This window comes from Sylvia atricapilla, chromosome 3 (genome assembly GCF_009819655.1).
Source record: "Sylvia atricapilla isolate bSylAtr1 chromosome 3, bSylAtr1.pri, whole genome shotgun sequence".
NCBI lineage: Eukaryota > Metazoa > Chordata > Aves > Passeriformes > Sylviidae > Sylvia > Sylvia atricapilla.
In genome coordinates, this window is record NC_089142.1 from 67,400,409 (window position 1) to 67,415,571 (window position 15,163).

The 15,163-nt window shown below is 39.4% G+C and overlaps 1 protein-coding gene across 7 annotated transcripts in view; it reads left to right on the top strand.

The window, feature by feature from the left end:
* The first annotated feature begins 5,330 nt into the window (after positions 1 to 5,330).
* RGS7 (regulator of G protein signaling 7) overlaps positions 5,331 to 15,163 on the top strand; it is a 228,759-nt gene continuing 218,926 nt past the window's right edge. For 6 of the 7 annotated variants that reach the window (XM_066315661.1, XM_066315665.1, XM_066315662.1 and 3 more), the window contains exons 1-2: positions 5,331 to 5,721; positions 6,813 to 6,924. In XM_066315661.1, coding sequence (XP_066171758.1) covers positions 6,847 to 6,924 — 78 coding nt within the window. In that variant the 5' untranslated portion in view covers positions 5,331 to 5,721; positions 6,813 to 6,846. Of the gene's footprint in view, positions 5,722 to 6,812; positions 6,925 to 15,163 lie in introns of those variants that run through there. The other variant, XM_066315668.1, reaches the window with a different exon arrangement.

Sequence of the window (15,163 nt, forward strand, 5' to 3'; positions counted from 1 at the left end):
GGATGTCTATTGACAATTAATCTGTTCTGGTCTGTAACCATGGCATTCTCGTACATGATGCTCTTTCCTCCCTCCCTTTATAGGGCTTCTGAGTCCTCCTTTCTCTGGTCCTTTTATGCCAAAGGATTCTAAATCAATGTCTTCCTAACTAATCCTCAATAAGTGGCTTATTCTATTTTGATCTGAGCAAATGCTGTCCTATGAATCAGGACTGCCTGAGAGATTTTCTTGAAAAATAAAGAGGAAGAGCCTTTTCCTTGGTCTGCTGAAGTTTTTTGTTGGTTTAGTCACAAAGACATATTATGGGTATTTTTTTTTTAACCTGATACTGCTGTCAGATTGAATTAAGCTAGTAGCTTAGACTAAAAGTGTTGTAGCTAAATTAAAAAAAAAACAAACCCACAGTTTTCTTTCTTTACTTTGTATGAAGTTGCTCAGTAACACTCTATGTGTAAAGTATGTGGTATCTGAAGATGCAGATATTAACCTACAAACTGCTCATCTCTGCCTCTGGGGAGAGTGCTGTAAATACCAAGTGATGGGAGATGCTGAGAGCAACACACTCTTATTTTAATTATTTTATCTGAAGCAGAGACAAAATGTCTCATTTTGTGAGCACAGGGTTTGTTCTGTGTCAATATTTTTTTTTTTTTTTTTTTTTACACGTAATGGAAAACATCCCCAAGAGCTATTTTGGAACCTGGGAGACAGGATTCAGAACGGTGCTTGAGTCAAGGCTGTTAGTATGATAAGATCCAAATTTGAATGAAACCTCCATTTAAATTTTTTTTCCCCCCACAGATTTGTTCTATCCCTCCTTGCTTGCTTGATTTCTCCAGCTTGTAACTTATTGTAAGATCAGGCTTATTAATCGCAGGTCTTCCAGGCAGTTTTAAAGGAAAGTGGTGTGATGTTTAATTTCTGTAAACACTCTCACTTTTTGGTGAAATGATGTTGTATAGTCAGTTGCGGTAACTTTTAGGTGGGGGAAAAAAAAAGTCTTAGTAGTGTGTCAGCCGACTGTCGTAGCCTCTCTGCCTGAGAAAGCCTGCCCTCTCCTGGGTAAAGTTAGAACTGGATAAATTTTCAGGACTGCAGTTGAACTGCTTGAGGTGGTTGTGCTTTGTCTGGAGAAGTTGTTGAATTTCCGTGGATAGCTTTGGTGGGCCACTGTATTGATAGCAAACTCTGCGTAGCTGTGGCTTTTCTGTTACAGTGAGGGATAACAGTAAAGGATAAAAATTGTTGCATTAAGGCTTGAAATATATGCAAATTGTACTGTGTTCTCTGTGGGGGTGTGTGTATCTCTCATACTTTAAAAAAAGATTATGGAAATATGGGCTTTCCTTATTTCTAATAATTTTGCATTCCTATGAAATTGTCTGTCTACAACTCATTTTTTCCTATCAGAGCAGTATTATTTTTTGTTAAATTCAGGTTTCTTTTTAGTTACCGCCTTCTTTTATATTCTAAAAATCTTAGTTTTTTTAACTCCTTCCCTAACTGATGGAATACCAGTAGCTTTGATCGTCAGCATCATAAATTGACAAAGGCGATTAATGATTCAATAGTGTGTAAGGTAGGTGACAAACCAAAATCCTAGAGCATAAAAAGATGCCTTGAAGAAAGTGGTGAAATTTTGAAGTCAGTTCTAGGAAGTATATACTGTAACTTGTAATCATTGCAATGGCATTTGAAGAACTACATTAAACAGATTAATTGCAATTCACTCCTGAAAGAGCAGGCGTTCAGATCCCATCAAAAAGGCCAAAGACTGAGCCTGGAATCACTGGGTACCTGCTCAGAGCCTGGCAGGGAAACACTTGTGGTTCTGTAGGGTCACAAATATACAAGTTCAATTAAATTGGGTAGATTGTCTGTGTTTAACTAGCTAGTGAAAAAAAGTCTTATACTGGGTCTTATACTTTAAGGTAGCACAGTATTAACTCGTGTCAGTGCTTAGAGCCCAATTAGTATGTTTATATTTTCGTAGTAAATTTGAATGTGGTGTTTGTAATGCTCTAAAGCTTTAAAAACTTGGTCACAGAACAAGGTCATGCTGTACTAAGAGCTTGCACAGCATGTCTTTACTCCAAGGAACATTTAGTCTAGGCATAAGACAAGATAAATTGATGGATATAGGTGGCATAGTGAGATAATGCTGCAGTATTGGCCAGCTGGATGGATAGCAAAATTTCTGATCATAATCTGATAGATTGTTGTGCGCATCCTGGCATAATACTTTTACTTGAAGATGCCACAGGCACGTGATGTTATTGGAATACTTGAGTTGTACTGACAGTGAAAGCTAAACACAGAAAATGTAGTCACCACCTTGCTCAATCATGTGTACTTTATTGCCTTGTTAGATAAAGCTGCCCCTTGGCAGCCTTTCCCCATCATCTTTGTTTTATTAATGAGTAGTTTTGCCTTGCATTTTGAAAAGGCCATTCCTCTTCTGGCAGACTATGCCTTCTGGGGAGGCTAATGCTAGTTGTATATGAGATAAGTGATGACTTTCAACATGGGAAAGATGTGTAAGTAATTTATGAATTAAAGCCTTTTATAGGCTATTGAACAAATACACCCAAGTACTATAGAATGAAATTATCCTGTTACATATTTTTAAAATAAATTTTCTTTCTCCTTGCACTTATGGAAGGGTCTCTTTCTCCACAAAGTGATGGGAAAAAGGAAATTGTTGGGTTGTTTCTGGTCTTCTCTTCTGTTTAACACCATTAGGGTTTAAAGTTCTACTTCATTTAGACTATGGACATCCTGATGAAAAAAAAATTTCATGTGATTCAGTGTAGCAGTGTTTCTCACTGTAGTTGTGAGATACATCACTGAGATGTTTCAGGTATTCCTCTGGCTTTGAGGACAAGATTAAAAACTATGTGGAATACAGTTCCTTTCAATGTTACTAGAGAAACACCTTTTACCTTCCATTGGCCCAAGTAAATTTCTCTGCTTTAGAATTGCATTTATATTATTGAAATTTTATTATTTTTAAAGAGCATATACAAACCTTGCATATAGGATCTTGTATTTTACTTTACTTGTGATATAATCAGAATGGTTAAAACAAAGGTAAAGTAAAGGCAAAATTGGAGGCAGCATAGCTGAAATCTAACTCAACTGGGGATGCTTCTGCCCTTAGCTTTAAGGACATTCTCAGAAAATAAAAGCTTGGAAAATGCTGCTGCCTAACTTAGTCAGCTTTGTTGGGGAGCTTTCCAAAGATAACTGCTACCAAAATCTATTCTCAGAATAGATTACTTATAGAAAGTAGGTAGTTTGAAGTCAGCTTTTAAGTAACTTCATGTAGGTAGTCCAAGCATTGTAGTAATTTCATTTTATGTGGTGTTTTTTTTTTTTTTTTTGTCCCTTACATTAGCAACAAAATGAGGTGGAGTAAGAAAACAAATATTTGATCTCATTGGAAACTTGCTTTTTATGCCCTTTAACACAACTGCTATGTTGAGTGGATGGCAGAACAAGTGGAAAGACTGTCTTGTCATTATTTTTAAGTATTTTCCTCCTATCCCTCTTTAAGGGTAAAATTATATTTGAATTATATTTTTACTTTGCAAAAGAAGTTTAAACACCAGTCTGATAAATAAGATCTTTTTTTGACTTTATTTTGATGCCATATGACCACAAGGGTGTCACTTGTGTTCTTAGCAGATCTTGGGAGGCATTCCCCTTGTCTTCTAGTGCACCTGTCAGACTTAAAAAGTCAAACCATTGAACTCTGAACACTGCAGTGCTGCTTGTCTGGGATGTCTCTGTGAAAGCTAGGGAAATTATAGACTGAAATCTTTATTTCTCGTTCCCATTTCTCAACAGTGGACTAGGCTGAATCATAGAATCTGTTGGAAGATTAATATTTTGAATCTGACTTTATTAGGCTCCCCAAGATTCTATTGTATGTCAAGTAAATTTTAGTGGGAAACAGGTCTTAGTTCTCTGTTTAATCTTTGGTTTAAGGAATTCCTCTGCCAACTGCTTTCAACATTGATAACTTCTTCACTTTATGCTTGTGCTGTTGAATTCTTTCTCTTGTTCTTTTCCACCTCAAAACTCAAGAGTTCTCTCTTTTCTACACCATTTGTTTTCACATTTCCTTTTCTTTGTGACATGGTAAATTATTCTCGTCTATCAAAGTTGAGACACACGTCTGTCTGCTACAGAGGTCCTGTTCTTTGTTGCCAATGTGTCTCACTGAACAGAGTTAGTTGATGGCTCTTTTCATGTCATTTCACCTTTTACAACTTCTGTCTCTGAAAAACATTCCTATTTGTGATGGAGATAGTCTTTCTTTATTTACTCTGGTGTTCATAATGGGGCCATTATCAAACTTATGTCTTCCTTTCCTCAGCTCTCCAAGAAGTTCAGATCAGTTCTGTCCATTTTCCTTCTTTTTGTGGTGTCCACTGTGACTCCCTATTGTTGACTGAGCTAATTTACCACTAAAGTACTAAATTATTTGGGCTCAAGTATCTCAAGGCATCTGCAAAGTTTGGAAGAGTAGTTAAAAGTAGTTGCAGTAGATAATAATGACAAACTTCTTGCAGGAAGTTTGTTGGTTTGAGGCTCTCTGAGATATTAGAAAAGTAGAATGAGTAAGAGTGAAGCTGACCCAGTATGCATGGAAACCTCTCTGCTTGAATTGCATGATTTCCCACTCCAGCACCCACTCCAAAAGGTGCAGTGCACAGTAGAGGATTCTTTTGTGAGATCATTCTTGTAATACGAACTACTGTTTCCAGAAAAGGCACTTTTAAATGGAAATATACCAAAGCTTAAACACTTAAGTATCTTGTGCTCTTGTGGATGTGGAGTTCTGGGCATTTCAGCCCCCTTTCAAAAGAGGTATTGCAAAAGTATTCTTGCCTGCGTGTGATGGGGAAGTAAGACTGACAGACCTGATCTTTTTCCTTTATTGTATCCAATGTGAGGCCTTTACAAATTAGGCAGTTGCCTAGGACATAAGCAAAACAGTCCCGAGGGTGTCTTGAGTTGTCCTCAGGGTTTCTTCCTGCCTGCCTAAAACAGACTCACTCACTCTCTGCTCTCTCTGTTCCACTGCTCAGGGAAGTCTGCAGTGCCGACAGAGCACAGGCTCTCCTTAGTTTTCACTGAAGAAAATACATGAGGCGTCCAGCATAAGACAGAGGAAGAGGCAGATTCCCTGTTGCTGTTGGTAAAGAAAGATGAAGGAGGCGACACAGTTTCCTCAACAACTCCTCCTTTCCTTCCCTATCCCATTAGCCCACATTCTCTTCCTGCCCAGCCCTCCAGTGATGCCTAATCTCATTTACAGGGGCTCCTGCCAGATCTGCTGCAGTTTCTTGGCCGCTGTTTTCGGTGAGGTAGCCGAGAGCGCCGAGGAGGAGGAGGAGAAGGAAGGAGGAGGAAGGCTGCTGCTGTGTGGCGGAGCAGCGGCAGCACCTTTGACGTGCCCGTCCCCCACGTGACGGCCGCTCCATTGCGGGGAGGGAGCTGAGCCGCCGCCGCTCCGGCAGAGCACGGGAGAGCCGCAGCCTCGGCGGCGGCAGCGGCGCCTCCGCCCGCAGTGCGTGTGTGTGCGTGTGTGTGATGAGCGATCGCCGCGTCCCTCCGCCCGCTGCCGGCTGACACCCACCGCGCGGGGCGCGCCAGGAGCAGCAGGAGCAGGCGAGGAGCCGCGGCCAGCGCGCAGTGACCTTGGCCCAGGAGGTAACCGAGCGGGCGGGCTCCGCGCCCCTCCGCGCCCCCGCCCCGAGCCTCCCGCCGCGGGGCCGAGGCCGCGCTCCCGCCGGGCCCCCGGGCGGCGCCGCCGCTGTCCGCGGTGCTGGAGCTGCGGGCGCCGCGCCGGGCTGCCCGCGGGAGAAGGCGGGCTGCCCGCGGGAGCCGGTCCGCCCGGCCCTTGGCCGCCCTGAGCCGCGCACCCCCGGCGGGCGGTGCGGGGGCAGCCCAGCCCCAACGCCAGGGGACTCGGGGGCTGGGGAGGGCTCGGGAGGTTCGTGCTCGGAGTAGGGCTCGGGCGGCTCTCCGGGCTCTCCGCATCCACCGGTGTGGTCTGTAGATGGAGCACATTCTTACACCTGCGTGCAAAGCCGGAGCTACGGCATGATCCGAGCTCTTGCTTAGTGCAGCTCCCGTGTGACCCGGGGGAGGGCGGGGAGGAGACGGGGCTGGCAGGGAGCCGGTGTTTGGCGGTAAAGTGCCATGAAAGTAGGTGAAAGCAACCTGAACAGTGTTCTGGCTTGTTTCTTCATTTTCCCTCGTCACCTGCTCCCCTGCCTCGGCGTATGTGCGAGCACAGGTGTGCGGGTGAATTACAAGAAGGTTCAAAGCGTCTGGTTTGCTTTTTGTGCGCTTGAATGTTGTGAAAGTTGTTACGACCCGAGCTGTGAGTGGAGGGCACTGCTGAATACACGTCATGGGCCGACTCAGTCCTCCCAAAACTGGCCTGGAAGGTGCAGAGCGTCCCTTGGTGCAGCCCGTGGCGGGGAGGAAGAAGCGTGTTGTGAGGAGGCATCTGTGCGCTGTGGTGGTTAGCGGTGTGTCAGGGAGCTGCTCCGAGTGACAATTCATTAACGCCTAAATTAGATCAACACGTCACATCCATTATTTACCGGCAAAGGAGAGTAATGACAGTAAATGGCAAATTAGCAGCTTTGCTCCAATGTAAATATCTGTTGGAGTAAGAGCATAGACTGATTTTGATAACATGTTGGTAGAAAGTCAGGTTCATTAATCATCAGGGAAGCAAGGAGACCTGAGGCAAGGAGACCAGGTATTGAAACCACTCTTACCTTTTACAGTGCAACATCCAAAAGCGGATCAAATTTGTGGGACATGGCACAAGGAAACAATTATGGGCAAAGCAGCAATGGGGTGGCTGATGAATCCCCAAACATGCTGGTGTACAGAAAGGTAAGCCTTTGTATTTTTCAGGAGCTGAGGAAGGTGAAGTCCTGGACTCTTTTGCTTAGCAAGTCAAGCCATTATTTTTGCTGCTTCTCTCCAATTTCTTGAATAGATAAATTACTGTATCTGTTGTTTGAAATGGTAAAATCTGCACTCGTCAATTTTGCATCTTGTTCAGAAGGAGCTGCTTTTCAATCTGAGATACTCAATGTATTTCAGTCACTTTCTGCATTGATACATGTGATGTGTGATGGTGGTGATGTGCGAAGCCTGGACCATATTTTGAGGTCAAATGTTCACTTTTAAAGTTTATTTGTAAAATGAATTGGTATGTATTTAAGCTAAATATCAACTGTACACTACGGTATTTCTGTCTTGTGCAGAGAAGTCGGAACCATTAAATTATTTCATATGGGGGAAAAGTGTTTAAAGATCTCACTTATCTGTGATTGCCACATATCAAAAACCTCCCAAAAACACACACTTTAGAGTTTTTCTCTGGGCAGACTTCTAGTGTAGTTATCTTAACATCAATACACAAAACTTCTAGGTGTTGAACTTCAATAGTGAGGCTTATTTAGGGGTTATACTTGAATTTAAGTGAGAGTAAACACTTGGAGATTTTCAGATGCCTTTATACATTTTTTAAAAGCCTTAATTGCATTTATGATCAAAGAATAGCAAGTTCTAATAATAATGGAGAAAAATAATTTTACTGTTGCAAACTGAACTAAGTAATTACGCAACTGATTGTTTATCTTAGAACACAGTGCTTCTTAACTTGTTTGTGGTTGTTTTTATCAGGTGGAAAAAATCAATACTTTACTTTGTTAGAGGCATTGACTTTTCCCTTTACAAGTTAACTGTAATAGAAAGCATCTGATATATACTCAGTTTAGTCTTTGAGGTGAACTGAAGCATAAACTGTGGTAAGTGTTCTTTTTCCCAGAAATTAAAAAAATAGTCTCAAATTGAAGTCCGATGCCTGCTTTTTTTCTTTTCCTGTTTTAAGATATGTTGCTGGTTTCAGTTTGTTGTATCTGCTATTTTGTGAAATTAGGCTCCTTTTACATAAGTGAATGAATTTATGAACCTAACTGCAGTTATCCCTCTATGAATGCACATCTAGAAAAATGCAGGGTTACCCTGCAATTAACACCACAAGTGGGTTTCAAAAGGCAGTTGCACACATGAAAATATGCTGCACATATGAAAAGCAATATACTAGGTCTTATTGTTCATTGTAGGTTTTTGATTTTTCTAAACAGACTCTTTCCACATTTGCTATTTACTTCAATGCTGGCAAAAAGGTCTTTTCTCAGCTTATTTAGTATGCAGAGGGACAACACTGAGAAATTGTTTCTCTCTTCCTTTGGTGAGTTTGGTAAAATTTGTGACCTATGGTATTTAGTATGACCTCATGCCAAAATTTGTCGTTGCCTCTGGGAAGCATCCAGAACAGCTGAGGCAAGTGATGAGAGTCCTGGTGATGCATGGAAGATTTGAAAACGAGGAGGGGGAATAGGACATACTACTTCAGGTGTATGCTCAGGAAATCAAGATATCAAACACCTCTTCTGTTCTCTGCAATACATCTCTAAAGGGATGGTATGAATTTGTGTCCTTCAGTGCAACACTGGTCCTTTCCTTGTTGTCATTAAACAAGTGGTGCTCTGAGTATTAAGCTTTGAAAAATACTGACCTTCTGCAGCATTACCTGCCATATTTGGTTTTTTTTTGCCTACTTATTTTTGTAGTGCAGTGAATTAAAAATAATTTCAGATTATGCACACTGTGTTAGAGTACAGAGAGAAAACTAAGTAGCCCTTCCTTTGGCAGTACTCAAGGAACAGACAACAAAATAACTTTTTAAGAAGTTGTCTGTCTTTTCTTGAAATAGGATATTGGTGTAAGCAAATATTCTAATTTCTGGGTCTGGAACATAAGAAGAGGATAGTCAAGTAGAAATGATTTCACTTTAGACTGTATAATTCTTTAATAGGAACAGCTAAATCATAGAATTCCTTGTAATACATTTGAAAACTCAGTACTTCTCTCTCTATCTGCCATTGTGTTGGGAATGAAAGGACTGTATGAACAAAGAACTAGATCTGACAGCTTCGTAAAAGACTCTTTTTTTGACCAACTGGGAAAGTGTTAAGAGTTTTCAGGGAAAAAAAAAAAAAAAAAAGTGCTACTGGCTGGGTTGAGTCCAAACTGAATTTCAAGTCTTATGTTTTGAATAATGTTCCTGACATGCACAAAGGTGGAAATGGTTTCTTCCAGTAGTTTAAACATCAACAAGTGGAAAAGCACTAATTTTGATATCTGTACCTGCAAAGAATTGATGGGACATCTCTTACGTATTTAATGAATAGTTAAAATTTGGCTGTGCTGCGAAGGCTGTTATTTTAGCTATAAACTACAGTTTTGTAATCTGGTAATTCTGCAAGTCTGTCTAACTTCCAGACACAAACTGAATTAAGTATATTCTGGACTGCATGGAGTTACAGCTCTGTATTGTCTAAATCCTGATTCTGTCAGGAGCATTTTATAAAGAATTCTATACAAATGGAGTCCTTGTATAGAATTTTTAAATCTGGTTTTTAAGGTTTGTTTCAAACTCTTGACAAAAAAGGCTGGTTTCCTATTTTTTAAAATGTTTGTTTTTTTTCTTAGTTGCTTATTTGTAGAATTGTATAGTTGATAATCAAACTGTAATCTCAATTAATGTAGAGTGTTGATATTCTCATAATAGCTTTTAGTTCTAGCTGAACAAGGGTTTGATTAACTTTTGCTTTAGAAAAAGAATTCTTTAAAAAAGATCAGTATAGGATAATTTAATATTCAGTGCACACATAACTAAGAATTACTTATTTGAATCTGGAAAAGACAGCAGCTCAGATAAATAGTTCCCTATATAATTTTTACTCTGCCTTTTAAGATGCTTGTGTCAGTGTTTTTATGCCTTGGGGAATAATTTTGATTTTAATAGAATGTCAGCTGCATTATTCTTTTTGTCTATCAGCCCAATTATAAAGTAATGACATGTGACACATCATTGGCACTGACATACCTTAGAAAAAGTTCTGAATTTTTCTGTTGGTAGCCTGAGGCAAATATGAAAAATGTAAACCCCCTCCTTTCATTTCTTCTCTGACAGAGTCCATTCCAGTCAGCAATTAAAAGAGAGATAAGAGACTGAAATCCACAGTACTTTAACATCACAAATCGTTCATGTAGAAATTTCATATTTTGGCAACACTAACTTGCTGCTGCAAGCTAGGTCTTAAAGAAAAAACTTGAGATGTAGTAGTGTAGTAGAAAGCCCGTACTGTGAAGTTTTTCTAAGTTTCAGAGCTTGACCTGCCTTTTTTATTATTATTAATTTTAAATCTGTGCACACAATTAAAAGAATAAGTGTTTCCTGTTAGGAACTTCTATTTTACATCTATTGCTGGTTTCTTTATCTTTCTGGTCTGTGCTTTGCTTACTTTTTCAATCAAACATATGCTGCAACTGTTAGGAGTTCTGATTTGCAAACTTAATGATTATTATATTGCTACCTGAACTAGCTTCATTTTAGAGCTGATAGCTTTATTTTATAGAAATAAGATTACCCTTGTCTGAAAGGTAATATTCTTGTGACTGAGGTTTTGGTTCTCTACCTTCCTCCTCCCCCAAGTATTAAAATGGCCTTTGCCAAGTCTGATTAAAATTACTGACAGTGGGCTTGTCAGTGTTCTAATAAAGATAATGAGGTGTTTGTTCTGTTTCTGTGACAGTGGCGGAAGGTCATATATGTCAGTACTTGTGTATAACAAGGGCTGTATTTGTAATGTCACACTGCTTAGTTTATCATGATCTGATATTCTTCATAGAAACCTTGCCTCCGAAGCATGATACTTTCCCATGTTGTAAATGAGCAGTAGCCATGCAGGGACAACATCTGAGGAAACAGTGGCACCATCTTCTAATAACCATTCTCCATCTCTGCTTGCACCAGAGATGACTTCCAGTGTAGACTGCAGATAAAGCTGTGTCCTCACGTGGCCTTTATCAACTGCTCCCTAAAAAGATTTTTGGAAGAAAATCGTATAATGGATAAATGTGTTCCTTAGAGCCTGTGAGACTAAAGAAGGACATTTTAGGTGGATTTTTCTAAGTGTCCTCACTCACTTTGAGAAGGGAAGAGTCACTCTGATACTACACATTTCTGAATATGCCATGAAATTCTATGAAGGCATCTTGTTTGTTACTACATTGGGGAACTCAGGGTGCTCTAAGGTAAGAGAGAAGTAGTGTGGGGTTTTTTTGGCTGGTTTTTCGATGTGGTTTTTCCTAGTATATTTATAAATTTAAAAAAAATTAAATTATATTATATCTCTAGATTGTGCTGTTTCTTCTTCCAAGAAGAATAGTGACACTGGTGTGAATCTGGTTGATGGTCTTGGTGTTATTCCAACACTCATCATTGTAGAATTATTGGGGAAAAATCCACATTTGTGAACCTTTGGAATTCCTGCTGTAGGAAGAAATCAATTTACCTTCCTATCCAATGAGTTATGAGGAAGTTGTTGTCCTGGAGTAACTGGCTGATAGTGAAGTAAGCTTTTGCACAGAGAAATTTAGGGAGCAGGAACTTAATAGAGATGGACAGAATAGTTGCTAGATGCTGTGGAGTACCTTTTGTTTTTTCTATATGCTCTCACCATCATGTTTTGTATCTATCCTCTGTGCAGATTCACTTTGCTGTATTCTCTCCTGGAATGGTCATAGTTAGTACTAGGTGTAGCATGTATCTAAATTGTCATCTTTTGTGATAAAAGCAGTATAAAGGATTTGCTTGTCTTCACAACTATATAGAATAACAGAAAATTCCAAGGAAACTTGATTGAAAAAGATGTGTCTGAGTTGGCAGGTGGCTAGATCAGTGAGAGTGGCACTTGCCCTGTTTTGGTGATTTCTGCTGGTATTTTCCATCCTTTCTGTTCTCCTCTTTCTTCCACTAGGTGTAGAAATACATCAAGTGATACTGGAGTGAGAGGTTTACTGCTGCTTACTGTTCTGAGCTTGATGTGCTTGCATCACTGGCATTACTGTCAAATGCAAAAACTCCACAGCATTCTGTGGCACCATGTTAATTCCTTTCTCCATCCCACATGTGCCATCTGAAAAATGTATCTGCCTGTTTTGATTGTGCATTGTCATTTTCAGCTTCTCTGCTTCTTTCCTTTGAAGCAGTCTACATTTGTAGCTATGGAAACAATGATGCTATTGAGAGTGACGTGCAATGTCGAGGCAGAAATTGTTTGTTTTGGAGTTTTGTTTTCTTTCAGTTTAGACTTAAAACATTCTTTGTGGACTGCAGGAATTTTTATAGTAATCTCTATATTGTAATATTTGACAGGTCCCCACCAAAGCTGATATGAACTATACTGGTAAATGCAATAAAATACTTCCATGTAAATATGAGTTTTAAAATATGCTGTTTTCCCAATTCAGGAATCTCAAGCCAATTGAAACTTCTAGTATTGGAGTAACTTCACCAACTTCTTCAAATCAGTTTGTAAAAGCTGCTAAAAGAGAAGAAATTTGGCTTAATTTCCACAATAAAATGGTCAACTGAGAATTTTGACTTTTTGGTCTTGATTGCCACTTGCTATTAAAAAAAAAAAAAAAATCCCAGGCCCAGCCTAGGGAAAAAAAAGTGAATGTATTCTACTGTTTCCATTGTTTTGTTCTAACATGCTTTAAAACTTTTCTCACACGGTTTTGGAAAGGTAAACAGTGCAGGATATAGTAATAGAGAATGTGAACAATAGCCAGTTTTCAACTATGACTCTAAAATATAAAGCTTTTTGTGAAAGAGATACATAGAATCACTCTCTGTGTTGCAGATGGATAAAGAGAGATGCGACAGTGATAGGGCAGAGCGGAGGAAAAGCTGAAAAATACTACCTGGAATGGTGTCCGTTATTCCTGCTCTGCCTTTTTTCTTCCCTTTTTTTATGGAAACAGATTGCAGTAATAGGGCAAGAAAAGTCTGGATTTTGTTGGTATTAATATGAACCTTACCAAAATGTATAAAGGAAGGGGTCTTAAACTTTGAGGGTGGGCTTAGTACTGGTAGAGATGGACCACTTCAGAGAAATGCCTTCAACTGAGATAACAATGCATTGATGAAAAAGTACATATGCAATTTCCCATGGTGAAGGGGTCAGCTGAAAATTTTGATTTTTGGCAAGATTGCCACCAGCTACAACTAAAAGGTGAAGGTAAAAGAGGTTGTGCTAGTTATTAAAGTATATGTTGGTTACAAGAGTAACTGGAGTACATACAGTGGGAATGAGGCTGGCAGGGAAGCCACGGGGGACATTGGAGCTGAACTGTCTGAGAAGCAGAGTTGGGAACTGCAATTTCATCTGGCATGTGAGAACAGCCTGGGATAGTGCAGGAGAACAGGTTGGCCAAGAAATAGAGCTGTAGGAACAGGTATAGGAACACCTCAAATTTTTTGCAACTGTCAGGGGAAGCTTTTACTAGATAACATCCAGAATTCTTAACTGACATGAATGGGACCATGCCATCTGGACTGTTTAGCCTCCTAAAATTTGGGGCTTGTTTTGTGCTTGTGTATATTTATCTGTGTTTGAAAGCTTCCTTTTTCAGATGCTGCTGTGCATCTTTCTCAATTTGTAATGCTCAGTGTGTCTTTGAGAAGACAGTTTTATGGGCTTAGTTTCAGAGAAGCTGCCTTTTCTGGGAAGGTGGTCAAGGGTATCAAAAAAACCAGTGACATCCCTTTTGCTTTCTCTCACTGTTATTGCCACCTTACTGTTATTCTCTCAAATATGCTGCTGCCTGAAAGTTTATTGCTGATGGTTAGAAACTGGAAAGATGAGACTAATGTGTATTTTATCCATGTTTTTTCAAATGAAGAGGCCTATTTCTCAAGAGTTTTATAATTCTACTATTTCTACTCAGTTGAGGACATCTCCATAGCTGTTAAATGAAACTGAAGCCTATTAGATCTATGGCGTCATTCAAACAAGAAATCCTTTTGGGGAAGGCTCTAAGAATTTATCACGTAGTATTCATATCAAACATGTGCTGGTTTGAATCTGCAAAACCTCAATCAAGAGCCAAATAAGCACCAAGAACCATCTGGATGGAAATTTATCTGTCACAGTGAAATGATCATTCTCCCGGCATTCATGTTACTGTTTTTACCAAAACTGGGTAAAATGGGAATTTTGAAGCTGTATTAGTTCTTCTGTGTCACTTCTGCTGGGGCTGTGTTTGCTTTCTTTTTCTGACCTGGGCTGAATCCTGTTGACTAATGGAGTGTGAAGTTCTAGGGAGATTGTGCCACAGAAAAAGAGCTAGCAAACACAGAGGATCTCTTCACAATGCAGTTTGGATGTAAAAGGATTATTTAGCTGAAAGTGAAAACTGCTACCTGTAACATCAAAGGAATTTTTTTTTTTTCATGTAACTTGATGAAGATGATTGTGTAATATGAATGTACATGTGTACATGTATGTGCATATCTTTCCAGCCATGCGGAGTCCTGCTGACCTAAGACTATTGATTATTGATTCATAATTGAATAGAGATGACCAAGTGCTTGCATTAAAAATATATAGTATTTGTATTTAAATATATAACAGTTTTTAAAAATCTCATGTATGTGATGTAACAGTATTGTACATTGTCTTCCATGTTATGAAAATGAATTGCACTGAAATATTTCAGTTAGCTGTTTAAAAGCACCTTAATTCTGATGGAAAACTACAGTTTTTGATTTCTTTTTATATCAGAATGAATAATAAGTTTACTGAATGCCATTTGAAAAGATGTATTAGTGCTTCTTAACACCTACACTTCTCTGAACTAGAAACTGCAATTAATCATCTTTGAGCTAGATTCTGCCCTCAGAGCTAGATTCATGGCATCTCTTGATATCAGCAGGAACCATACAATTGCATTTGATGTAGAATCAATATCAAAAAGAATGACAAAGTTTAATAACCCTCAAAATTACAAAAACTGGAGTCAGGTGTCTTACAGTAAGAATTCTTTGTGTTGTATACTTCTGTCTGTATGGAGGAGAAAATACAGAACACTTTGTGGCTGTATTGCAAACCTCCTGATACTATCATATTTAGTGCTGCAGGCATAAGTTCAAAATTGTGAAACAGGTTGGCTTCCTAGTAGTAAATGCAAAACTTAATGTATGAAT